The sequence below is a fragment of the Pelobates fuscus genome, chromosome 8 (assembly GCF_036172605.1).
Source record: "Pelobates fuscus isolate aPelFus1 chromosome 8, aPelFus1.pri, whole genome shotgun sequence".
Classification (NCBI taxonomy): Eukaryota; Metazoa; Chordata; class Amphibia; order Anura; family Pelobatidae; genus Pelobates; species Pelobates fuscus.
In genome coordinates this window covers 148737453-148765426 of record NC_086324.1, presented here as the reverse complement: position 1 = coordinate 148765426, position 27974 = coordinate 148737453, and the positions used below count along the sequence as shown (strand labels likewise).

Sequence of the window (27974 nt, the reverse complement as noted above, 5' to 3'; positions counted from 1 at the left end):
CTCCCTCCCCCAAGGACTACTTTGGCCTAAATTTTGCAAAACATTTCTCACTGCTTACAGGACAAAATCTGTAGTCATTTATAACAGTAACACAATCACCTGTGAGACAAGAATAACAATAAATACAAGGCAAAACTACAAGTAGAAATCCCTATAATTTCCTGCAGGTTACAACATTTCCCAGAATAACGCAACTCCTGTTCCTATAGAGCTTACAGTCTAAATACTGAATGAGCACAGCATTTTTTTCTGAAACTGGTTTCTCAACTTTAAAATAGGTGTAACGATTAAGAGTTTTCAGCTAAGCGGAATCTCTCCAAATATCCATATTTTCAGAAACCGCAGCCAGGGGCTCTGACTTTGTACTAACTCAGCATCTAATCCTTGCGTTACTCAAAGGGAAATTTTTATTTTAATTTTTTTTAAATTGCTTTGTTTCATTCAGAAGGCATATTTTAAACAACGCAGCCACACATTCACCAAGTATCTGGATAGAAACGTCTGCTGTGAATTTGTCAGGTTTAGCCAAAAACAAATTTGTTCTTAGAAATAGAAAATAGAGCAGTGTAGATCAGCTACTAAACCAGAAAACAATTAGCATCCCTTTCCACATTACAGAGATGTGTTTCAAGAATTATTGAGAGGCACAAGTTCTAGCCCTTAAACAGGCAAAAACTTTGTCCATAAGTAGACTGTAAACATAGATTTCTTTGCTTTCAAAGATTGATTTTTCTTTTTCTTTTTTTAAAATCTAGCTCTGCAACATTATACAACTAATTATAGTGGGCACCTTACATACTAAAATGTATACGGTGACTTTTTTGGAGCATCTTAAATAAGAGGAGAGTGATCACCTTCCACTTCTCCCATGTAATATGAAATTCATACTTTTTTCTCATAAATATGTGTTTATGCAGGGTCCAGGTAGCTCAAGCTTAACAGTTTTCATAGATATAAAAAAAACAAAAAAAACAACAAAACAAAAATACAATTACAGACTCTTCAAACCTCATTCAACAGAAGGAGTCAAATTCCCTGGTTCAATTATGACAGGGCCATAGTTCTCCAGTCACATGTACGGCCTCTATGCATCATGTTAGGAGGGCAATGGAATAAAAGGCAATGCCTTCATTAGGCAGGAAAGGAACGGAGAATCTATGTAGGTGAATCCCACAAAGTCCCTTTTAGAACAGGCTGCTAGTTCATTCCATTAGAGGACACTAGGATGCTGCTGAAAATGGTATGGACGCCGATGAGATATTGGCAGATTTCACAATGGTGATGACGCTGGTGGTAGCAACCTTGGTTGGGGTGATGGGACCCCGAGCAACTGTGCGTGCGAAGGTCTGGAGAGCTTCGTATTTGGAGCGCAGAGCATCCAATTCGAGCTTCATGCTTGAGTTTTCCCTTGCCAGCTTATCGACTTCTTGTTGCAGCTCCACACGCTGCCTCTCCAGCTCTTCTTTCTGAGTGACTCGTTTAACTCTGCAGCTGGCAGCGTAACCGCGGTTTTTCAGTGTGCGCCGACGCTGCTTCAGACGGATGATATCTTCTTTGGATAGACCTCGGAGGTGCTGGTTTAGCTCCCGCACAGACATTGACACGAGTTCATCGTCGCTTAATACTGGGGCGTTTTCTCCCGCCTCCTTCTTAACCTGCAGAAAGTGCATTACGCATTAGTACAAGAGTCAATGAATGCGGAATATCTTGTGAATGATTCAATATGGTGAAAAGTGCTTAACACACACACACTTTAAAAAAAAAATATATATATATATTTATATATATATATATATATATATATATATATATATATACACACAGTAAAAATATACAGTGTATACAAATATATACAGTGTATTGACCAAATACAACAGGTTTAGATTGTGTGCTACTTGTATTTTCTATTTTTTCAACCTTGTAACACTCAATGTAATGAATTGTGGGGGAAGGAGATGCTGCAGGTTAAATAATTAACATATTTTACTAGTTGTTTGGGTCACCCCTTACAATATAGCATAAGGAAAAACTGCAGAACGAATTGTGCTCTCCAACAGAAGATATTTTGTAAATTACATGAACGGAGTGTGACTTACTGAATAGGATGGCAAAGGTCACCTAAAAAGTAACAATCATGCTTAATAGTAAAAAAAACAAAAACATTGAAAATGCCACATATAGAGAGAAAGGACATGGGCTGCATTCAGAGACCTAAATATGTGAGTACGGGACTTGGCCAAGCATCCGCATGCCATACATGCAAACTGAGTACACTTGGATAGTAAATTAGTAAGTAAAAATCACTACTTTAGTTTCACAGGAAAAAACAGGCAGGATTATAGATGCAGTGATTTTCACAAAACTATTTGTTTCCATGATTTTCTGCAGGGAGAGTTTTACTTGCTAAATGTTACAACTGGATGTGCCCTGCCTACGGTCAGCACACCCCATGGTGATGTGGATTATATTGGGATTATATTAGGATACTGGTAGCTCAGTTATGTGTACTGCAATATTGAAGCAGTCCTGCCCACTAGGAAGATAGCGGTTTCAGATAACAGAAAAGTGGGAAGAAGCGAAGCATCCTTTTGCTCAGGAATCAAACGACCCTTAACTCAGTATCTTCACTAACATTAGGAATTTTTTTTAGTTTTTTTTGCACATAAAGCACTTTTTAAACGTGAAAGTATTGTTCATCTTGGTAAATGTGCTAATGGATTATATAAGTAGTGTATCTTTGATTTTAAAAATGGCTGTTACAATTCCTCCTAAATGCTGAATTGGCATCAGTCCAAAGCATGCATAGGGCTACTATTTTTGGAACACAAAGCTCACTGGAACCATAGACCAACAACTGATGGAAGCAATTTGTTTCCTAGCTTTATGCTTGGGGAAAAAAGGGTGAACACATTCCAGGAATCTGAAATACTGTTCTTTTCAAAATCTTACATTCTAGCTCCAAGATATTTTTGAAGGTTAAAATATATTTCCGTTAACAATCAGGGGAGTTTCGGCGAGGCGTAGAGGTATTGCTTCTAACACAGTTTACTGTAGACACGGTTTTAGGGGGGGTAGTTAAGAATTCATATGGGCAACAGCATGTATGCCTTCTCAAAATAAATACAATATAATTATCTGTGATTTCCAACACACTTTTCCTAAAATGTGCCTATTTGCTCATAAATAAGACAGAAAGTTGTCCAGCCCGATTTCTAAATGTACACACCTCTAATGTTTACTATATTTTGTGAACCACTACTATTCCGGGCAACATAATTCACAAACATTAAAGTTTTCAGGCTTACCTTTAATGCCTTGTTTGATTTAGGATTAGTCGTCATAACCTGTAAACAATCACCAGGACAGAACGGTGCAGAAAAAGCAACTGAAAAAAATAATAATAAGAGAAGAACAGTTACAGATATGAAAAGAAAAAGAAAAGAAAAAACACCTTAATAATCAAATGCAACAGGAGAGATATATAGCATGCAAGTAAATATGCGGGTACTTTGTAATATATTAAACATAATATGCCACTAAAAGGCTGCAAGGTTGCATGCAAAAAGAGAAACATGCTTACCATACAAATTATCTGTGATTGGAGTAGAGTAAGCTAGCTGACTGTGCACAATGACATCAAAATGACATCAAACTTAATAGAGACATGCATAGATATCAAATTAAATAACATAAAAAAAAAAAAAATGGTTCGCAAGAATAAATATATTTTAAAAATAAATAAATAAATGCCACCCAGCAGCTAGTTAGTGTAGAGAGAATAACGAAACGAGCAGAATTGGATGAAGGGAACTGCCCCCTGGGTGAAGAGATAAACAGCACCAGAAATGAATGTGTGCGTTCTAACAATATGACATTGTGACACACTGCTCATTATAAAACCGGTATTTAAATCATTGATGAAAGGAAAATGTAGCTGAGACACTACCGATTTGCAAAAAATAAATTAAAAAAAAGATGGTTGCTATGGCAACCACGAGAAACCAGCCAACTTGGAGATTGTAACCATGGATACAAAGAGGAGAAAAAAAAGGTATAAGTGCAGAGATGATTTGATGGCAACTCTACAAAACTGACCAGGAGAAGAGAAAAAAAATCTTAAGCAATGCCGATTGGGAGCAAATTGTGCAGGGTTTGCAAAACAAAAACAATTAGTGATCCAAACAGTACACAGTGTGGCTAAAAGAGAGTACTACCATTCCCATGATTAACAGCCAGGCACTGCAGTTATGCAAACAGGTGGCTACACTTGCTCTACTGCATGGGAAACAGGATGTGTTCAAGAACCATGGGGGTAAGAAATTCATTCACAGCTCATAGTTACCTCTGATGTGAATGGACATACTTGAAAACGAGAGAAATCTCAATGTATCTTTCCTGGTAAAATATTTTAGAAATAAATAAATGTGTTGCCTTCAGAGATTTTGATGGCTAGTTCTTTTAGATAAAAAGAAAGCGTCAAGAACTTCTATCTTGTGAAACAACTACAAAGGTCACCTAATGTTTCATCCCAAAAATATATATCTGAAAGCAACAAAACCTGACACCTCAGGCATGCAGACACAAAACCGAGATACTAATGACACAAGGTAAGCTGATCAGTCTGTAACATTACATAGCGAAAGAGAAAGCTGTAAATGCTTTATAAAAAAATAAAAAAAATCGAAGCTAACAAAAATAATGACAAACACTAAAAATTGGGATACAGTGAACATGTAAGCGCTACAGATATATCTTCTACTGAATTTCCTAAATCATCATTTTAACAGAAAAAAAAAAATACATTTTTATATAAAATAAAATATTACGTTGTTGCATTGCTACTTTGGTTTTCAGTGATTCCATTTTTTTTTTTGTCAAAGTTCTTGCTTCCAAAAATAGCCTTTGTTTATTACAACATATGCTGAGTGCAGCTTGATGCGATGATGAGCAAGACGAGAATATGACACTGTTGATTTTAAAATTGTAGGCGGCCAAGTTCAAGAACTGCAGTTGCAGACCATCCTCTAGTAACTTGCATGTTTAGCGTAGCTTTGCAATGATGTAGGATTTGTCCGAGAATAAATCTGTCTGTGCCAGACTACGAAAGTCATTGGATACGTCTTCTAAAGTCCCTCTAGTATATATAAAAAAAAAAAGTTTCTAAGGTGCCAATGAGAAGGAACGAACCGGAGAAACATTTAACAGAACGATTTTCTTCCCATTGATTGATCAACAAATCGAATGGTGATCTTTGATTAATTCCTTTCCCACCTTAGACCATTTATGAACACAGTCTTTTCCATTCTGAAGCAGGCTCGCCAAAGAGAAGGGAGATCGAACCATTAGAAGAATTCTTGAGATCATAGAAGCAGAAGCAAGTCAGAATGACAGTTCTCTGTACTATAAAAAACAAAGTGCTGAACTTGTGTGCTAGCAGACGTGTTCAGATGCATGTTAAAAATAAACCAAATCCGTCTCTCGCTTGCCAAAAAAAGAAAGATTTGTCAATGTCGAAGATGTAAACAAATGACGGGGGGTCGGGGAGAACCCCCACAAAAAAATTTAAATAAAATAAAAATATATATACACACACACACAAACACAGCATAAAGTCTCAAATTCACAGTGACGTTCTTATCCAGCAAAATCCAATTGAAAATTCAGGCAAGGCTTTGCAGCACATGTAATCCTCACCTGGCTATGAAATCGATGACCTGCAATGGTGCTTAGTGTGTAAATATGCTGGTTGGGGCCCTGTTCCCCGCAAAGACATAGCAAAGAGTACACCCACTCGCTTACACAGAAGGAAGCCACATTGAGGGAGGCCCTCTGATCACTGTGTGACATAGCAATGCTCTGACTCATCGGCTGTTTACAGTCTTTACAGCGCTCACATTCCCACAGAACCTAGACCAGCACACTCCCCTGTCTCACCACGTGCTTGCAGACACAAACTATAGTAAAAGGAGGAAGTCCCCTTGCAGTCTGACTTTTAAATCTATGTATGTGGGTTAATGCAGTGACAACACCACGCATGACCTTAAAGGGCAGAGATTGCTACGAAACACTTAGACCAGAGCACGATAAACGCCACGAGTCATTGCTCTTAAACATTACTGCTAGATCCTTATTTACTGGAGGACTAGGGGTGTAAAAAATTCCTAATAATAATGCTATAGCAGAGCATCAATTATGTGGGACACTCTTTGCAGCCCAAAATAGTCGGCAGCTTGGTCTTAAAATACATCACTTAAGGTTGATCATCCATCAAAACTTGATTATCTGACAGCATGGGTCCCCTGTGACGGGAGATAATCAATGCATGTAATCAGATTTGCTTTGAAACCCCTGACCTTAAAGGTAGTTTAAATCCCACTGGAGTTATTTGGTTATGTACTGCCAGCAGCAAAATGGAGTAACTGTGATGATACTTGGGATACGTATGGGTTAAAATACTCAGGGCTGAAAATGTCAAATTGGGAGTAAAATGTAGCCCTGGCTAGTAGTAGCGAGTAACTTCTAAGGCCTGGCTAGAAGCAGAAGACTTGATATTTTAAGCCGTGCAAATATTAGCCAGTTCCCAAGAGTGATAACGGTATACAAGGTGATGACGGTATCTAGAGAAGTACCGTTTTTCCCATCATGTCATGGAAGAGACGTGACAAAATAAACGTAATACAAGTCTGCTGAGCCTCTTGACAAAACAAGAATTTCTCAGAGATTCGGGACTTCCCTAGCCTTGTGTGCCATTATTGCAGTGAAGTCTACAATGTAGATTTAGGCTTGCTTAAATACAGCTATATTCAATCATCATTCAATTCACTAATGTGTGGAAACACCTAAAAAAAACAAAAAACTGTAGTATATGTAATGAATAGGCTTTGGAGCGGCTGCTATTAAGTTAACCCCTTAAGGACCAAACTTCTGGAATAAAAGGGAATCATGACATGTCACACATGTCATGTGTCCTTAAGGGGTTAAAGGGACAGAGTATGACAGCATAACCCATAAACTTTATATTGCTAGCTCACGGCCCACCTTGCTGAGCATCCCACACTGGATTACAAGTCAGGACCCTTACAGGTTTAAAAACACATAAAGCCTTTACACTTGTTAATTATGAACCCCTCACTTTGGCCTGAATTTACCAAAAGGGCATCATATCGAGATTTAGGGCATATAGTACTGTTCAGCAGGGTTCATTTGTGTTGCTAAACCATCACATTATACCAGAGCCCAGCACTACAGCAGCATAAGGATGCTGTGGTGATTAGCCCTTACAGCAGCATAGTGAATGTGCTTCTTAGCTCTAACACAGGCTCAGGTCCTACAACCTCTAAACTAATGTCCCATCATACGTGGTCCGCCATTAGCCTGGCTGGCATCATATGGCTTATTGTATATAAATTGCTGCTGTGATTAAAGGAACACTATAGTCACCTAAATGACTTTAGCTAAATAAAGCAGTTTTAGTGTATAGATCATTCCCCTGCAATTTCACTGCTCAATTCACTGTCATTTAGGAGTTAAATCACTTTGTTTCTGTTTATGCAGCCCTAGCCACACCTCCCCTGGTTATGATTGACAGAGCCTGCATGAAAAAAAAAACTGGTTTCACTTTCAAACAGATGTAATTTACCTTAAATAATTGTATCTCAATCTCTAAATTTAACTTTAATCACATACAGGAGGCTCTTGCAGGGTATAGCAAGCTATTAACACAGCAGGGGATAAGAAAATGTTAAATAAACAGAACTTGCAATAAAGAAAGCCTAAATAGGGCTCTCTTTACAGGAAGTGTTTATGGAAGGCTGTGCAAGTCACATGCAGGGAGGTGTGACTAGGGTTCATAAACAAAGGGATTTAACTCCTAAATGGCAGAGGATTGAGCAGTGAGGCTGCAGGGGCATGTTCTATACACCAAAACTGCTTCATTAAGCCAAAGTTGTTCAGGTGACTATAGTGTCCCTTTAAGACACAAACTAAATGGGAGGATACCGCTGGTGTAAGGAACCAGCCACCTTTCTTGTATGGTTTGTAACTATTTAAAAGTTTTCACATCATCCGAGATGTATATTTACTCAAGTTTCCATACCTAGGATTACCTAGTACGTGTAATGCATATTCCGCAAGATTCTTCATTGCCTAATCATATAAACCTTCTTCTGAATTCTACATACTACAGGGCAACCATTTTAACTTGCTGCCCATCAATAGGTATATGTGTCCCTGAAAACATGGTGGGTCTCTAAAACCCCTGCTCTATCGCCATACACTGTTTTATGCACGTGAGGAGGAAGTGGGTTGCAAAGCCTTCTCTAACAGAGCTTCCTATAGCATAAACTCTTTCAATGGATTAAAAACAATCAACGGATAAACTATGCAGTTGCAGACCTTGCTTACAGATTCTCCAGTTAGCTCCACCAAGCCAAGCGGGGCAGCTCCATTGACAAAGAGCTCACATTCTTAAAGGGTTTGACTACTTGTGCCAGGAGGTTGCTAGGGCAAATATGGTATTATAACCACTAGAGCAGAGTGTTTCTTTAATGGGTATTACATTCAATCATTACATTGTATGAGCTGAAATGCTAGGACATGTGTAGATTTTAATTTAAAGCTATAGTTCATTCCCCACCTGTCAATCAAATCCTTGGCATTAGACCTGTGTGCATTCATTTGTTATAGCGCAACTATAATGCCTGATTTGCTTTAGAATGAGAAAACATAACTAAGCCTTTATCTTGGAGATTCAGGTTATCAAAACATTTGTGAACGCTAAGTTTATTTGAAAGAACATTCTTTCAAATAAACACCTGCTCACCATATTAACCATTTTATAATTCTTCTACAATACCCTTAGACATGGCACTAGCATATATTGTTGTACTTTAAACTCATTTTCATTTGCACTCAGCCAACACATTGTGTATTTGCTTTTGAATTAGCCATCCAAAAAGGACCCAACTGAGAGATCAAAATGCCCTTGGGACATAGGGATGTGACATTACATGCGACAAGGAGAAAAGGTCACTTGAAAGTTTGATGGATGGACGGACAGACAGACCCCCTTCTCCCTAAACAGATGGATAGACATATAGATAGACGGGGTAGACATACGCACCCGGTCTTTGTGCCACTAGCAATGCCTGAAACCAGGAAGTCAGAACTTTTTGGAAAACTGCATAATCTGATATTTATAAACATAAAATCAAAACAGTCAGAACCAAAGACAACGATAATTACATACAAAGTAAGAGCATTTAATCTTCCACATGATTATTTTACGTTTTGTATGTTTGGGATCTTGCAAAGCAGACACACTCCAGCCTCATCAGACAAACAGAAAACAACCTGCATTGCCAATTATGTAGATGGCATTGCTGGTGGATACATAGAAGGTATTGATATATGAAAGAAAACGTAAAACAAGTTTGTAAACAGCCTTTTGTATTATGTAACTTCAAAATAACATTTATAATAAAATGTAATTAATAATTCAGGGGTAGTGAGGCTAGAACATTAACCTTGGTTGAATTTTTGTAAGTTACTTGATTCAACAAAAATCTCAGAAAAGACACCAGTACTCTACATAATATCTCAGACAATCAATGCCATTTTGCTTGGATATAACAAACAACGTGGAGTCAACTCAAGCTTATTATCAATCGGCCAAGAAGTTGGAGGTTTACGGACACATGAAAGAGCCCCAGTTTATGTCAAACTGTTCCCTAAACGAATTGACATTAAATTGGAGAAAACCCCGGGACACTCATAGAAACAGATTGTGACAGCAGATAAGAACCATTGGGTTCTCTCATTAGTACCTGGCCTTATCTTATAGCTAGGATAGCCATATGCCTATCCCACGCATGCTTAAACTCCTTCACTAGCAGCATAACCAATAGAGTGAGCTATAAGGGATTATGCTGCCAATAGTGTTCATTTACAGCAGTATGATATATTGACAACAAAAACATGGCTGATTTTCTTTGGGTTTCTTTACAATTAGCAGGGAAAGGAATACAAAATGTTAGGCGTCAGCAGTAATAAAGGATTCCTGCATCTGTGCCTTTAAGAATGCTGCTTTCATACAGAGAGGAATTCTGACAGCTATGAAAGGAAACGCAACAGCATACTTCCCATCTGACTCACTTATGGCCCTTGCCAGTAATTGTAAGCCAAATGCAGTTAAGAGGCATAGAAGGGTAAGAATGTAATTTGCCTATACACTAGAATGTGTATTTTTTTTCGTCTGTCATAGGAGGGCAGCTGAAATTGCGGCATGTAATGTATAACAACGATGCAGCATAAAAAATACTCCGTGTGTGTAAACCAAAACCAGACAGCACAAAGTATATTGGTGTTTAAAAAACAAAACAAAAAAAAACAACTAACATGCATTTTATTGAGTTTACTTATTTATTTTGAAAGAATGAGAACACATATGGGATGGACTATAATCTGGAGCTAAAGGGCCTGAGGGTGTCCTTGGATCTGAGACTGTCACCACTTAGAAACAAACAATGCAGAACGAAAACATTTAGCAAATTCACAAATTAACATGTGATCAGCCACGAGATAAGAAGGCAAAGGTGACTGATCTGAGAAGCGTACAACTTCTGACGTCTTTTAGATGGGTAAGTGGGTGTACATGTTGCAAACTGGGGAGTTAGATGGCAATTAAAGAGGAAATAAAGGAACGGTAAAGGGCATGAGTATGAACCACTGTCTAGCCACACGAAAAGAAAAATAGTTTATTAAATCCTTGTCAAAGACCATATGAAGTCACAGGTGCATAACTAAAGGGACACTATAGGCACCAGAAACACTAAAGTTTTATGTAGCGGTTCTGGTGTCTTGAGCCTGTGTCTGCAGGCTGAGCATTGTAAGTGTTTATATTACTGTCCAAGTACACCTCTAGTGACTGTCATTCACTAGATGGGCTTCCTGGGTTCAGTCCTGTAATGCCGCACTAACTCGCTAAGAGGAGATGCAGATTGGTGCGGCAATTTGTTGAGTATGCGTAAGACCCTCTCATTGACTCCTTATGGATAAGCATTGATTATCTGTGGTGGGGAGGCAGGGTGACTACACAAACGCTTGCATTGTGAGGGAGTACAGGTAAGTAAAAAAAAGCTTTCTTATTTGTTTGGGGGGAGGGGGGAGAAGCGAGGTGGAGGGTAAGATAACACTATAGCATACAGAATATGTTTCTATTTAACACTCTATATAATGTTCCTTTAACATTCTATAGCACTGTTACGCTATTCCTATATGCAGTGCTATCAGAGCACAATAAGGGGTTCCAAGGTGTTCTAACATAGAAAGGCAAGGGCTGACCTACAGATTCCAAAGACCTGAATCATCCTATATAGCAGTGTTTCAGATATATATATTATATATGTATATTTATATTAAAAAAATAATAATAATTAAGTATTGAGGAAAGACAAAATATTTCAAAACAATGACCAAAACCACAAAACATACCCAGGCTAGGTGTAGTTTAATGTAAAACAAACAAGAAACAACAAAAATAAAAATGTATCTGAAGAACTATTTACAAAATAAAATATGCACAGAACTGGCATAAGCACCCTGGGACTCAATTCCGGACTGTCTGAAGTCACATGTGCTTGGGGTTTAAAGAGACACAATAGGCACACAGACCACTTCAGCTTAAAGGAAGTGGTCTGGGTGCACAGTTCCAGGTCCTTTAACCCTGCAGAGGCAATTATTTCAGTTTTTTCATAAAATTCAATCATTTCCTTATAGGGTTAACTCCACCTCTAGTGGCCATCTGTCAGAGAGCAATAGAGGGACTTCCTGGTTGTTAGGCAACTTTTGGTCACCTGATGCTGGACATCCTCATGCTATGCCTAAAGAACATCAAGCGTCATTTAAAACCCCATAGGAAAACAGTATACGTGTTCCTATGTGGGAAATAAAAATGCAAGTGTGGCAATTGCCGTGCATGCACATTAGGTCTCCCTCGCCGGCTGGCAGCGGGTGAAGAGCGAAGGCGGAGTCCAAACATCAGCACAGGACTCGGGTGAGTGACAGAAGGTGGCCGCGATGGAGAAAGGCACTATAGGGAGCCATAGTGCCAGAAAAACCTACTTTGTTTTCCTGGCACTATAGTTTTACCTTTAACTAACCCTAGGCATACAATTGCAAATAACTCTTGATGTGCAGTGTTTCAATCAGAAACACTGCACATCCAAGATTCCTACCACCATGAACACTTCAAAAGGGAAAAATGGTCACGGTAGGGGGCGAAGCCAACCTTGGACCTGCATGGACACTTGCTAGACGAGCTCCATGAGAAAGAGCGGACAATCCACTACCATAAGGCGCAATCGTTACAATGGGGCATCCCAAACACTCCTCATCTACCCACCACACAACGAACAAGCAGGCAAATCGAACGCTCTGACAAAATATTTCAGAGACAATGACAAACACCATGCCGAGGCACCAGGACTCACCCCGGACGTATCACCACCTTTCAGCCCAGCCAATTCGGAGGGATCGATACTCACCATCAATTACAACATGCGGAAGACTATAAAGAATCTCCCTTCCAAACAAGATCTTGCCTCCATGCTGCACAAACTGGAAATTTCGTTCCAAGTGAAAATGGTTGCCATATCCACAGATATAAAGGAAAAGGGTGACAGAGTTAATACTCTGGAAGATGGCCGAGACCTCACCCAAACTCCAATACACCAACTCAGACATCAATAGAAGCACAGAACTTGCAGATGGCGGCGATGTACAGGTCCCTAGACGACCTCGATAACCGCGGGAGGCGAAACAACCTCAGAATGAAGGGCCTTCTGGAAAGGGACCAAGAGGATCTGCCTGCAACCCTGCAAGAACTCTTTAATCTTGGCCTCAACAGCCCATACTGTTTGATAGGGCACACAGGGCGCTCAACCCAGAGGTACACCGGCTGAGGCACCAATGGATGTAATTTGCCGGCTACACTGTTACGGAGTAAAGGAGGACATCCTCCATATGCTCAGGCAAACAACACAGCCACTGCCATTTCATGGTACACAAATATTCCTGGTTGACTCTCCAAGCAAGAAGGACACTGTGGCCTATTACCAATAGGTTACGAACCAGAAATAACCGGTACCGGTGGGACTTCCACCTTGCTCTCACTGCCTCTAACAATGGAGCCACTGCCACCCTGTCATCTGCAAGCGATGTGGCAGTCTTTACCCAAGCCTTGGGCCTCCCAGAAGTCCAAATATCGGACTGGTGTGGCCCGCAATAGGCCCAGCCTCCATTAAGAATGGCGCAGCGTACGCGCTGGCAAACGTTGTCAAAAAAACGCTGCAACGAAGCTAGAGAGCAGGCATTCATGTTTCAGTCACCGGCCCTTCTTCCCGACACTAGTCTGTTCCATAAAGCCTGCTGGTTGGCATCCCAGTCGCCTCAACCTGGTTATCTCCTGGACTCACGGATGCAAACACTCATGGAACATCAATCTTTGGACCCTGCTGACATGCCATCATTCAGCAGAGGGACATAGGAGGAAGAATATACCCTACAAGCCCCAATACACACACCTCCAACTCCAGGATTAAATCACCCGTATTGCAAGTTCACTAAGCATCAACAGATGCACATGTAGGATACAACATCCAGGTACAATACCCTATGTACCACTGTGCAAACTCTGGCAGCTCCCCTGGAACTTTTCATTACTGCATACCTCCGTGGACTTATCGAGACTCTCCCTAAACCAAACCCCAGTTCATAATTCACCTTACCTGCTGAGAACTCAGACAACTCTATCTGTATTGTGGCCGAACACATCATATAACCAAACTACTGGCCTCGCCACACTATGACCTGGGCGAGACGCACAGTTTAATTATTCTGAAGCCAACAGCACCGGCAGGAGATGGGATCTCCACATGTGGTAACTTGTAATTCACAAAAACTGTATATGTGATTGTCAATAACTACTGTTGCCCCCCACTACATTGTCCCCTCACCTTTGCCCCGTCTACCTTCTCGCTCATCCCTCTGGTACTACCGCCTTCAGCTTCCTACCTACTTTCTGTCCACTCCGCTTTTCCTCATACCTGTCCCCTCTCCCCGACGGAATGTAAAACACTGCTTGATGTCAGAGATAAAATTATACCGATGGGAATAAGGTGATTAGATGTCACTACTGTCCTATATGCATCACCTCTACCAGAATCCAAATGTACGAGCGGCGGAGTGAGATGGTGTGACCTCAACTTGAGAAATCTCCCCCCACCCTTAAGGTCTACAGGGGAGCACATTCAAGTCTCTCCTTTCCCACTCCCAATTCATTGACTGGTGTTGATCAGCAGACTTAACCTTGTCCCACGTCTACCTATTTCCATGAACTCATTGACACAACAAAAAAATGTATACATTAAAAAAAATAGGATTGCCTGCCTCAAACTCCGCATGGCGAATCCATCCTTATATCCCCTCCACGACTACTTAAGTAGAGATACAAGAGAGATCTCTGCGGTGCTTGAATTGTTCCCCACTGGTTACACCCACCACCTGGGGAAAGCCACCGTCATGCTAGGCTATCTACGCTTACTATTATATAGTCCATCTCACTCAATTTTTTATTTTTTTAATTTATTTGTAGTGTCGGCCGTGGCACAGGATTTTCAGGCATTACATAGAGTACAATTTGAAAAAGCATGTGTTCTCTTACATCAAGTTTCATACGTGGTTATTTAAAGGTTTTCTTACATGAGATTTTCCGTATACATTATATCACTTGGAAGTACAAGTTTCCTTACAACTTCTCTTTTTGTTAATGTGTATATAGTTACGTTGATTTATTGTATTTCTCTAAGGGTACCAATTGATACTACGGACACCTCACTACATATACAGATGGCAAGCCTTAATGTAGTTACATTGAATGTACGAGGCCCCAACTCCCCAGCCAAACATTCTATGACGCTCTCCGCAATTGAAACTATCCATTGGGCTATTTTAGCAACTTCAATGGTGCAAAGGCGAGGGGAGTGGCCATCCTCATAAGAACACATACGCCCTTTACTTACAAAGCTCACTACACAGACCCAAATGGCAGGCTTGTCCTAGTCTAAGGCCAGATAGGCAACACTGTAATGACCTTTGCTAACCACTATCTCCCTAACACAAAACAATGGACTTCACTCCGAAAATACCTCAGCCATGTGGAGTGCTTCACAGAGGGGATCCTCATTCTAGGGGGAGACCTTAAAATCTTACTAGACTCTGACTTAGACACTATTTCATGCTCCACTACATACCAATCCTCGTCCATACAAAGGATGAACCAAATACTCGACAAATCACAGCTCTTCGATGGCTGGTGGGTAACTCACCCACAGACTTGAGACTATTCATAATACTCGACCGTCATTCATACGTAATCTAGGCTGGATATGTTGTTTCTCCCACACAGGTTCCTCCACCTAATTCAATCTTGCAAATATGGTCACATAACTTGGTGAGACCATGCACCCGTCTCTTGCTGTTCCCGAACCCACCCTTCCAACCAAAAGCTTTCAGTGGAAGCTTAATGATATACTCCTCAATAATCCCTTTATCATCCAACAACTGAGTGACATTTTGCGACACTACTTTACAGAGAATTCATCACCGTCCATCTCACCCACAATTACATGGGAGGTACACAAATCAGTGCTCCGAGGGCACATCATAGCTCTTGCATCTAAACATAAAAAAACACAAAGAAGCACAAAGTGTCACACTTACACAGGACATCAGACAACTAGGACAGACACATAATCAGAACATATCCCTCGACATTTATAAACAACTCACGGACAAATGGTCCACCTTGCAACAATTACTAAACTCTCACGTCAAACGCAAACTCTTACTATCCAAACACTCTTATTTCACTCAAGGGGGGAAATGTGGCCGCATGCTAGCTAAAGCCTTGCAGCACAGCAGACAACAAACATTCATTGCCAAGATTAAGAAACCCTCCGGGGAAATATCTCACCTCCTACCCGACATACTGCAAGCTTTCCACTCCTTCTACTCAGACCTTTATAACCGGAGATAGATCCCACCCTCTCCAGACAAAATTGACCAATTCTTATCCACGCGACTTAATCAGACAAGGCCTCTGAATACCAGAGAAGTTTTTGACTCCCTTATCTCACCAGACTAATTCACTTTAGCGGTTAAACATCAACCCGTTGGCAAGAGCCCGGGTCCAGACGGTTTCTTAGCCAAATACTATAAAACTTTCTCATTTATCCTCAATGGCCCATTCACGACAACTTTCCATTCCATCACACAGTCCAACACCCTTCCAGACGCAGCCCTAGAAGCTTACATAACGCTAATACCAATACCAGGGAAGGATCCTATGGAATGTGGGAGCTACAGGCCGTTCTCCCTGATCAATATAGATCTCAAAATCTTCACAAAAATTCTAGCTAATCGTCTTCGGCCACTCTTGCAGGGTATAATCCACCCTGACCAGGCGGTGTTTGTACCCGGGAGGGAGGCCAAAAATAACACTACTAAACTACCTCTCAGAGATGGAGCCCTTCCACAGCCTCATCCTTACTATCAATGTCGAGAAGGCATTCGACAGGGTGTACTGGTCCATGCTGATGGAGACGTTACAAGCACTGGGCTTCGGTCCAAACTGGATGAACTGGATCTCAGCCATATATGCCAGACCAGGTGCCAAAATTAGGGTCAACAGCCAACTCTCCGACACAGTAAAAAAAATGAATGGCACGAGACAGGGGAGCCTTCCCTCCAAGGTATCATGGACCACCATGCTATCACACTCACTAGGATATACAAATGGGTGAAACCTCAAAATCACAAACAATGGGTACGGCTGGCAACCCGCTCCTTCACAGCCTCTATTCACACAGTACCATGGGATAAAACGGGGAACAACTTATTACCAACCCACACCCCATGATAACGCCAACCCTATGGCCATGGACTAAAATCAGATACTTCCCTAACCTGTAACCTCACCCATCACCCCTATATCCACTTACGGGAAACCCACTATTTCCCCCGGGTTGCCAACCAGAGGCCTTCCAGAAATTTACAGCCACTGTACACTACCTTCTGGGGCCATACTGATTGAAAATGGCATATAACCCTACCAGGACCTCTTACAGATAGACCAACAAACCAAAATACTGTGTTTCTGACATACACAACTCACTAATTGAATCCACATGTGCACAACACACCCTCCAATCCAAACATCTGTCCACATTTATAAACTTATACAAAAAAAAACAAAAAAAATCGACCAGATGACCCTCTACTAGACTTTATTAAGCTGTGAAAAGGAACTAAGCATCTCTCTACAACGAAAGGACTGGACACGCATATTTACCATTATCTTTAAAACATCCATAAGCAACAACACCCATAAGGGAAACTACAAACAAATTTCACGGTGGCATTACACACTGACAAGAATCAACCGATTCTTCCCCAACTCACCTAATACATGTTGGAGGTGCAGACGATCTATAGGGACCCTGGGACATATATGGTGGACATGCCCCACGATGCAAGATTATTGGGGGAAAATAAAATCCTTAATACACACAATCAAAGGAGTTCACATTCCAAACACGCCTGAAGCAAAGCGCTTTATGCTATATCCCTTCCCCATAGTTAAACACAAACGCTTCCTAATAAATCACCTCCTCACAGCGGCCAACCTCTTGATCCCCACTAAATGGAAACACACCACAGCCCCTCCTATCAGGGAATGGATCCAAAAAGTGGACTCAAACAGAATAATGGAGGAACTCTCCTACCCCTTCTCACTTCAGTATGATGAATACACCACTACCTGGGAACCTTGGCTGACCTTCTTAAACACTTCTCATCGAAGTGTGTAAATGGACTCTGATCATTTGTAGGTTGGTGACACTAGCCCTTCCCACCCTGCTCACTACATGGAACTCTGAAGATTCTCTCACCAACTGTTCTAAGTACAAGTCCAGGGGTAATCGGGAGTTGATATGCAACACTACCTAAGGAAAATATATCTTACTCTGTACTCAATATTAGGGACTAAACGCGATACCAAGGGGAGGCATCAGGGCCGGAGACTTACATAGGATGACGGGGCCCGATAATTCCCCAAAACACCTTCCATACCACAGCTTGCTCCACGTTGCGTGACTTGCATTAAGGTTTGACTGTCCAATACAATGCATTTTGTAGATATATCATGACGTGACAGCTTTCATACAGACATGTGATCCCAGGAACACCTACCTACCCCGGTATTCCGCTGAATGCAATTTAGACTTGGCTACCTAGTTGTACTGCATGGTTTTTTTTATTTTTCACAATTACTGTTTTAGTGTAAAAAATCTTATATTTCTGAAACCTTTTTTATAAACCCTAACATGTCCCTTTCATAATTTCAGCATTGCCTCAATTGATGGTTTATCTAATGACACAGATCATTATGGTTTTAATCAAGTTAGAAACTGTGCTAAATGGAATTGCCTAACCACTAACAAACATATTTCTATCTGCAATGTTCTTTAGAGGATATGGCTATGAAGCAAAAAGGAAATAGATTTTTCTTGTGCCTGCAAGAGCCATGGCCTAAAAGGGACATGCTAAGCGCCACGACTAGTTGGGCTCCAATCATACATTTTGGTACAATGATCGCCCGGTCAACGTAGCTATGTTTCATCTATTAATCTATAATGTCATAACATCTTTTCCCGGATTACCAGAAAATTTTGCAATATACTTATACTGCACAGCTCCTAAATGACATGGCGGGCTCTTTATATAGATTTTAATTTGTGACAAAAAAACATATATATATATATATTAAAAAAAAATGTATATATTTTTTATCAAAAAACAAAACGTGAGGAAGGCTGAACTTTATGGACGCAAGTCTCATTTCAGCTATGTAACTAAAGCAGCCACGTGCACAAAAAAAAAGTTTTAAAAAAATTATATAGATCATAGAAAACACTAAAGCTATTCTTAAAGCCAAGGCAAGAAAGCAGTATTATAAATGAAAATTATCCTAAATGTTATCTTTTTGAAATACTAATTTTAGCGGTATATAAAAAAAAAATAACATCTTTATGAAATACTCACAATAACCGTGTTGGATTTTACTGAAATTCAAAAGCATTCAAAATATATACTTTTGTCTACTTAGGGACTACTTACAGTTGACCAAGCTTGACAAAAGGTTGCACTTTTGTCAAGCCCACAACCATCACAAACCACTTCATTACGATGATATATTTTTGGCTTTGCCTTTTATTTTTGTAGTGCATAGTTTAACAGACATGCATGTACAGACAATTCCCAATATGACATATGTCAAGATAGAATTTTTTTTTAAATAAGTAACAAGGCAGAGTGGGTAAGCTCAGTGGTGTATTTAGGGTCTTTGCTGCTCTAGGCATGACGGAACTCGGGCACCCCCTAATTTAAATGTGTCCCACACCTATTCCAGTTAAAGACTAACACACACTTTGACTGACAAACACACACACACACACACTGACTTGACACAATATCACTAACTCACTGACAGACACACACACACACACACACACACACAATCACTGACAGACACGCACACACTGATATACATACCCAATAATGCAGACACCCACTCACAGATACACACACTCACTCAGAGACACAGGCTCCCTCACAGACATACACACTCCACTCAGGTTCCTAGATAGCACTCACTCATGTAATTAAGTGTTCTATTCTAGATGTAGCTGGAGCGATCTAGCACTGTGGATAAGAAAAATGTCCTGGCTCTATTGTCTTCAAACCAGTTCCATTCTGGAGCACCAGCTCCCCTTTGTTGATTTAAGAGTCCACCATGTTTAGCTGGACACATGTCATGATGCATAGTAGAGTACAGAAGTCATATACTCCAGGAGGGAAATGAGTCAACCAATCAAGAAAGATAACTCGGGATCTATTCTGTGATTAATGCATCAATTTCCATCTGGTAGGACATGAATTCCACATATTTCGCACTTGCTCTCCATTAACATAAATACATTATTTGCGTTCAACAACCATGGTGGTTATGAGACACCAAACTTCTTGCCATTCGACCATGAGGATGTCGACACCAGTAAGACCTCTCTATTGCATATGTTACATACATTAGTACGCACACAATGTTTACAAACGCATCTTTCCCATAGGACATTGTTATGCGGTGTATAGTGACGCAAAACTATGCTTTTCAAAATAATGAACCAAGTAGTCTACAGTAAACAGCCGCATGCAATGCACATTTTCACCTCCCTCGCCCCCCCACTCACAGATTTTTTTCATTGAAATCCACCCAGCCTCCCTACCTTTGGGAGAGCAGGGTGGATTTTTTACCTGGGGTCCAATGGGGCTGCTGGTTGGGCTGTTTGGGCAGGCCTGCTGCAGGCAGCGAGGGAGCTCTGATTTGTGATCTCTCCCTGCTCCAATGTCATATTCCAGTTCCTGGGATCACTCTGCGCCGCCGCCCGCGTGGACTTCAGCTAGCCGTCTGCCACCAGGCTAACAAGACATTTGCCTGGGCATTTGGGGGCGGCGTTTTTTGCCGCCCCAGGCAAATGCCTTGTTTGCCTCGCGGCAAATACGTCACTGGGTAAGCTGTCTCAATGTAGTATTCAATAGATAGCTGAGTTTATGCAATAAAGATCAAATAGGATGTCAGAGTGTAAACACAAGAAAGGAGTCTCGCTATATTGGCTGACATGTTGCTTAGAAGGGAGTATCCCCAGGTGTGACAAACGATATGAAAGCCAAACAAATAAGAACAGAAATCCCCAGTTATGAATGTAAGAGGTTGTCCACAGCTATCCCTCCGCTCCAAATATGCCCTGCAAGGAGTACACCTGGACCTTGCTAGAGAGTTTACAAGAGTCCCATGTTATAGGACCCCACCAGCACTGCGCCAAAATACAATTCCATGCGCCAGTCCCATTAGTGCCATGTGAGGTTGCAGGCAGGACTTAAACGTTGGGCCCATTGCCAGGCTTCATCAGCTCACGGTGAATGAGGGCCATCGGAGGGAGCGTGTGGTGTCGACGGGGGCTTCCCATGAGGACCAGAGGTCTATAAAGGCCACTGGGAGCAGCAGGACAAGGTTGATGGTTTCCGAACTTTTTGTGAGGTACTCGCCTCCGCTTTCCCACCATTCCCACTTGGGTGTCGCCCGGTGTATCTCGGCTTGGTGGTGTTCCGTGAGGGTCCAGGTTTGGACAAGGCTGTAGTGACAGGCTTTTTTCTCTGCTGCTGGGTTCTATTCCAGAATTGCCTCCAGAAGTGCTCAAATGGCATGGCTATGCGGCCCAGGTCATGGGAGTCAGGAGTGCTAAGGGCATTGTGTCGGCGGCCATCTTAGCTCGCGGATTTCGGAAATCCAGCTCCGTGGGATCCATCAAGTCTGGGTGAGACACCCCCACTGGTCCATTGGGGGCTGGGGGTAGGAGCATACGTGATCTCTGCAGTCGACCCGAGAACGAGGAGAGCGGCATGCCTCTCCTCACCTCGGCCTTCCACAGGCCACAGCTGCTTTCCATCATGGAACCACCGACCACCGACCTCCGGCTGTATAGCTGCAAATGATGTGGCCACGGTTCACTCACGAGTGCACAGCTTGTGTATTTATAAGAAGAAGAAGGTATTTTCTAGGAGAAACAGACGGATTTTGGATCTCAGGTTATATGCGATCAGCCAGTTCAGCAGTCAGGCTCCGCCCCCGGCTGTGTCCTTTAATGGAATGTATAATACTCAAAGATACTTGGCAATATGTAGTTCAACTTTAAAATGTGCAGAACGGAGGAGAAAAAAAAATAATAAAAAGTGTGTGAAGGGTGGAGAAGTTTTGTAGATAACCCAAACATTCTGACATTATAAATTGTGTTGTTTACGAACTGCCAATTAGTAATAAATTTAAAACTGAATTGAAACATATTGGCTAAAATAATATAGCAGGATTGGGAAATTTTGAAGAATGAGCTATAATGGTCTAAATGTTGCAGATTGGTATTCTATTCAGCACAATGTGACTCCTTGGCAGTGTAAAGAACGTACAAATTACCTAAAAATAAACCAGGCATTCTTCAAAATGACTGAAAATTAAACTGAGTATCCGATACAACTGCAGAATATTTCAATGCAAGCACTGTATGCAACACACACTGCCAGTCTATCTACATCAACGTCTGCAATGTAAGCTTAACCCTACAGGTGAAATCATGCACGCTCAGCATAATGTGTATGGAGCATTCAGCAAATTACAAGGCAGACCCACTAGTATGCAAAGGAAACATTAACTACTAAATAATATTCGTATTATAAATAATGTGTTTTTTAACCAGACAAATTTAATATTAAATGGTTTCTCCAACTTCTCTAGTTCATTAAAATTTGTCAAGCGGTGCTTAAACATTCATATTATAACTTAAGACGCCAAATATGTAAATTTCTCACACTATTTTCTCTAAGCTAAGTGCGTCAGCTGATGCTTTCAACCAATCATTGTTATCCAGTCGGAGGCTTTGTCACTGTAGCAGAGGACTTAGCTGGAATATGGTAGAGTGCATGGGTGTCGTCTATACAACTTTGGGGTTAAACTGCTTTTATATGGTTTAACAACTTAAAGTATGATGGTTCCAAAACCTCAAACCACTATAACAACTTAGTTGAGATGAAACGGTTATGTTGTCCAGAATGTTTCGTTAATTATGGCTGTTTAATATAGTAAAACAGTGCAATATGAAGATTTGCAAAGAGATTAACAGAAATGTAAACATCCCACTTGTTTACGATATTCGACTAAAGATATGAACGTCTTCCACGTGGTCGAGTAAATTAGATCTTTAAATGCCAGCATTGAAAGGGTAACCCACAGAAAAATGATGACACGCACATAAATTTATTTCATATTTCCACAGCAATAAAAAAACAGGCTGTGAAATCAAACAAAAATGACCTTTACTATCAAATACACATACACACACGTCGGAAAAGGAAAACCATGGGTGTGGTGCTAAGTAAGTGAGTAAGCGTTAAATGTAGAAGGCTGACTCATGTTGCCTGAGTCCACACCTTTAAGGAAATTCATGTGTGAGTGCCTGACAATAACAAAAACATTACATTTGGAAAAGTTGACTTATTTCGTCATTTGCACAGATTTATTTAAACGTTGCATAAATACATCTGTTCCCAACCATTGTTTTTTTTTAATAAGCGCTTAATTTATTTTCATTAGATTTGTAGTGTTATTAGTAATAACATGATTTCTAGACCTTTGGCTACTGTTAATTCAAGACCCTAGACAATATGGGCTTCAAATTGCCCCTACCCAATCTCAGTTGATAATAGAAACATAGAATGTTATGACAGATAAGAACCATTCGGCCCATCTTGTCTGCCCAATTTTCTAAATATGTTAAATAGTCCCATGCCTTATCTTAAATCTAGGATAGACTTATGCCTATCCCACGCATGCTTAAACTTCTGCACTGTGTTAACCTCTACCACTTTATCTGGAAGGCTATTTCATGCATACACTACCCTCTCAGTAAAGTAATACTTCCTGATATTATTGTTAAACCATTGCTTCTCTAATTTAAAACTATGCCCTCTTGTGGTAGTTTTTCTTCTTTTAAATATAGTCTCCTCCTTTACGGTGTTGATTCCCTTTATGTATTTAAATGTTTCTATCATATTCCCGTCTGTCCTCCAAGCTATACATGTTAAGATCCTTTAACCTTTCCTGGTAAGTTTTATCCTGCAATCCATGAACCAGTTTAGTAGCCCTTCTCTGAACTCTCTCTAAAATATCAATATCCTTCTTGAGATACGGTCTCCAGTACTGCGTACAATACTCCAAGTGAGGTTTCACCAGTGTTCAGTACAATGGCATGAGCACTTCCCTCTTTCTACTGCTAATACCTCTCCCTATACAACCAAGCATTCTGCTACTTTTAAGTCATCAGAAATAATCACCCCTAAAACCCTTTCCTCAGATGTTGAGGTTAGGTCTCTATCAAATATTCTGTACTCTGTCCTTGGGTTTTTACATCCAAGATGCATTATCTTGCACTTATCCACATTAAATGTCAGCTGCCACAGCGCTGTTCTGACCATTTTTCTAGTTTACCTAAATAATTTGCCATTTGGCTTATCCCTCCTGGAACATCAACCCTGTTACATATCTTAGTATCATCAGCAAAAAGACATACCTTACCATCAAGACCTTCTACAAATGATCTCACCCTGCGCCACCCATAACAAAGAATTAGAAGAATTGAAAACCAACGATCTGTGTCTCACTTAGCACTTGGCCCTAATCATGATTTTCAAGAATGCAACCTTTTAACCAGTACCCTGGAAATCTAAATTCTATAGAGCATTGGCCTTGCAGTTGACATCCATCTTCATTTCTTACTTTACACAATTATTTCCAGCACCACCAGTTTTGTTTCTATCACAGGTAATGTATTTTTGTTTTATCTACATTCTGGCTACCCCCTAGTCCTACAGAAAGAGACTTAAAGACCTGACTCTACTGGTGAGAAATCACCATGGGACATGAAATTGAGTCCGCAACATTTTTTTTTTATAGAGTGTGGGCGGGCAATATGAATTCTGAGAAAAATTGGGGTCTTGACACCAGCACGCACAGCAGTCGTCCCTGTCCTCCTCGTAGCCCGGCCTTTCTTCCCCTCTGGCAAGGGGGATTTGGCTGTGGGGAGAACTTGGCCTTGGCCATTAAAAAAGATTTCTACTTTATGTTTTGTGTGTATGAGACGGGACAAACACAGAATGAGAGTTAATATCACCCTAAAGAGAAATGGAAAGTAGTAAAATCGTTTATGATCCGGGTATTATTTAGAAACTGTAATTGATTTTTTTTTTTTTTTTTAGTGTTTCAAAATTTGTTGTGTTTCTAGCTTTTCAATATTTATCAAGTTTTAAGCTGCCGTATACAAGTTATTATCTTATAAAAATATTCTTTACCCTCTAATGCGTAAAAAATAGTCTAAGCATCATAACACCTACAACACGCCAGGAACCCTTTGGTGCCATCCCAGGTTATAAATTCAACTAATTTAGAATGGTATGACACTTAACTGTGCACCTCTGGTGCCTTTTCTGCAGTCTCCTTTTAAAATATCACTAAAGCGGCACTTTTGGACTATGAATTCATTCCAAATAGGGACTAAAATTGATATAACTAATATAAGGGGAACTTCTGACTAAGGTGTGAAGAAGAGGTTGGACTATAAGGACCAGGTAAGTGTCAAATCATTCACAAATGATTTGACAACTTACTGTGGTATAATGCCAAGGGCTTCTTGGCACCATAACCACTAAAGTGCATTCTCATGATTATAGTGCTTAAAACTGCTGCTTTAAAGTGACACTATAGGCACCCAGACCACTTCACCTCATTGAAATGGTCTGGGTGCAGTGCCTGTCAGTCTAACCCTGCATGTTTAATTATTGTAGTTATATGTAGGCGCAGAGGTAGAGCCTAACCCAGCGCCGAGGGTCATCGGCTCAGCAATCAGCTAAGTGACAGAAAGGTTTTTAACCCTTTCTGCACTGTGGAGGGAGCACAAGCGAGGGTACCTATAGGTATTCCGAGCACTATAATTTCCCTTTAATTTCTCTCACAACTTACAATGTTCACCATTACTGTTATAGGATCTGAGCCACTGATAATACTACACAGTAATGGTAGCTAATGAAAACGGTTAGCGGAAACATGAAAATGTATCCATGAATGAATTAATAATTAAAGACAACACCATGTCTACATTAGCACAGCAATAACTTTTGGACTGGACACATTTGGAATAAATACATTTAATAACCTGCAGCAAATTTTTTAATCACAGTTGTATTATGCTAAAAACAAAAACATCAAACATGGTTATTCACTCATTCAAGTGAGAACTGTTTGTAAACTCAAAGTGAACTTTTAAAACAAAATAGCCCAGATGAAGCATAGCTGACTTGAAGGTGTTTTCCAAATTCAACTACATTGGCCTAGATTTTAAATTCACTGTGAAGTCCCAACAATTCTCACTTTATTAAATGACTCTGTACCCATGAACTCATAATTCTATGTGTGACCTTCAGCGACAAAAAAGTGATCATTGACAGCTACACTGTTTTCATAATAACAAAATAGGCTTCTTTAGCTAGGGATTTTAGATACATGTGGTGTTTACACAACACAAGGCATGAAGAAGAGGAGCAGAGGGAACTGACTTTTTGTGCATATCTGTCTCTCTCTGTGTGTGTGTGTGTGTCTGTCATGGGGTGTGTGTGTGTGTGTGTCTGTCATGGTATGTGTGTGTGTGTCTGTCAGGGAGTAAGTATATTTAGGTGACCAACCCCCATCTGATAGCAGGTAATGGTGTTTTTACTCACCTTTTTCCTACGCCGTACCTGTCTCCCACGTTTTATAGCTAAGATAATCAAGACTGATGATTTCAGCCAATCCAATGCTTTCTTATAGGAAAGTATTGGGAAGCTATTGTGCATGGGCTGCAAAACCCTGGACTAATCACCATCTCCTCATAGACTTACACTGAATCAATGCATCTCTATGGGGAACGTTCAACGCTTCCATGCAGAGCGTAGAAAAGCTAAGTGTTGGTTATGGAGACAGCCTGAGTGAGGGAACAATGGAGAGACAGGTTGGTGATGTTTCTCTGGAAAGGCAGTGTTTACATTGAAAAGACTGCAGGGGCAGGCTATAGACACTAGAAACACAACATAAAGCTGTAGTGGTTCTGTTGATTATTGTCCCTTTAAGAATTGCATTATCATTGAAAATAAAACTGTGCGTTTAAAAAAAAAAAAAAACCAAATTGTAAAAAAAAGTTTTCAGCAAAGTGTGAATTGCCTGGAATCCAAAGTGGATTTCAAGCGTTAGACCAAAATTAGCCAAAGTGGTAAACAATCCAAGTTAACCAAGTTTTTCCTTTGGCTATTTGGGTCTCAAATATAAACTCCACGGTAAATTGCCAACAATTCACACTTTAGTGAATAACCATCCAAATTTTAGGTAGTGTCTGGATGGGATCCCTCCTGTAATTTATTTCCTGACATCATCTGTTGTTGTATTCAAAGAAAGAAGAAAGGTCCAGGCACTTGACAAAGACCCTGTGTGGATTGAAACACTGCTGTTTTGTTGTAACTTTCTTCCAATAAACTTGTCATGCTGAGCTCTGGGGTGCCTGGACCATTCTTCTTTCTTCAGGTTTAACCTTGTGGGGGGCTTGTGCTAGCTCATGGCCGAGTGTACCAAGATACAGCTCAATCGTTCCTACACATCTGGTTAGTAGATATCATCAGTTGTTGTGACACGTGTGTATGAAGAGAAGAGGAGGGAAAGGAAGTCAGTTTGATCAATTCCTCTATGCAACAGCTCTACCAAGAGTTAAGATCCACACTTGTTATTGAACTCCAACTCCCATGAAGCTTAGTCAGCCTTAACTTGTAATGCAGGATGAGGTCTCACCTTTTGGGCATTCCTGCCATAATAAAAGACTATAACCACTGAGTTGTCCCATTATGGCCAGGGTTACCTCCAATTCGGGAGCCCCAGCAGGGATGGAGAACTTGTGACACTCCAGCTGTTGGGAACTACATTTCCCATAATTCCAGCTGGGACCCCATAGACCCCCCCATCACTGGCCCCCGAGCCCTCTCCAGCTGTGTCCTGGAGCCCAGGTGCCGGGGACACCGAGCAGCCGCCCCCCGCTGGGCCCAAGCTGTCACCCCGTCCCCCGCCAGCCAGAGGGAGTCCGAGATCCTCTCACCTGCTGTGCCACGGCGGGCTGCACGGGGGGAAACAACCCAAACTTGAGCTCCGGGATTCCAACGGCCGCCACCGCCAAAACAACAAC

General features: G+C 40.8%; 1 protein-coding gene across 3 annotated transcripts; it reads right to left on the bottom strand.

The window, feature by feature from the left end:
• Window positions 1-27974, bottom strand: MAFK (MAF bZIP transcription factor K). 3 transcript variants are annotated; one of them, XM_063428917.1, is made up of 3 exons: window positions 27888-27974; window positions 3306-3385; window positions 1-1655 (listed from the first exon to the last, which is right to left on the bottom strand). In XM_063428917.1, the coding sequence occupies exons 2-3, from the start codon at window positions 3339-3341 to the stop codon at window positions 1221-1223; spliced, it is 471 nt and encodes a 156-aa protein (XP_063284987.1). In that variant the 5' UTR covers window positions 3342-3385; window positions 27888-27974; the 3' UTR covers window positions 1-1220. The 3 variants fall into 3 exon arrangements, with proteins under 3 accessions (XP_063284987.1, XP_063284986.1, XP_063284985.1); XM_063428916.1 differs by lacking the exon at window positions 27888-27974 and adding an exon at window positions 5695-5789; XM_063428915.1 differs by lacking the exon at window positions 27888-27974 and adding an exon at window positions 4827-4899.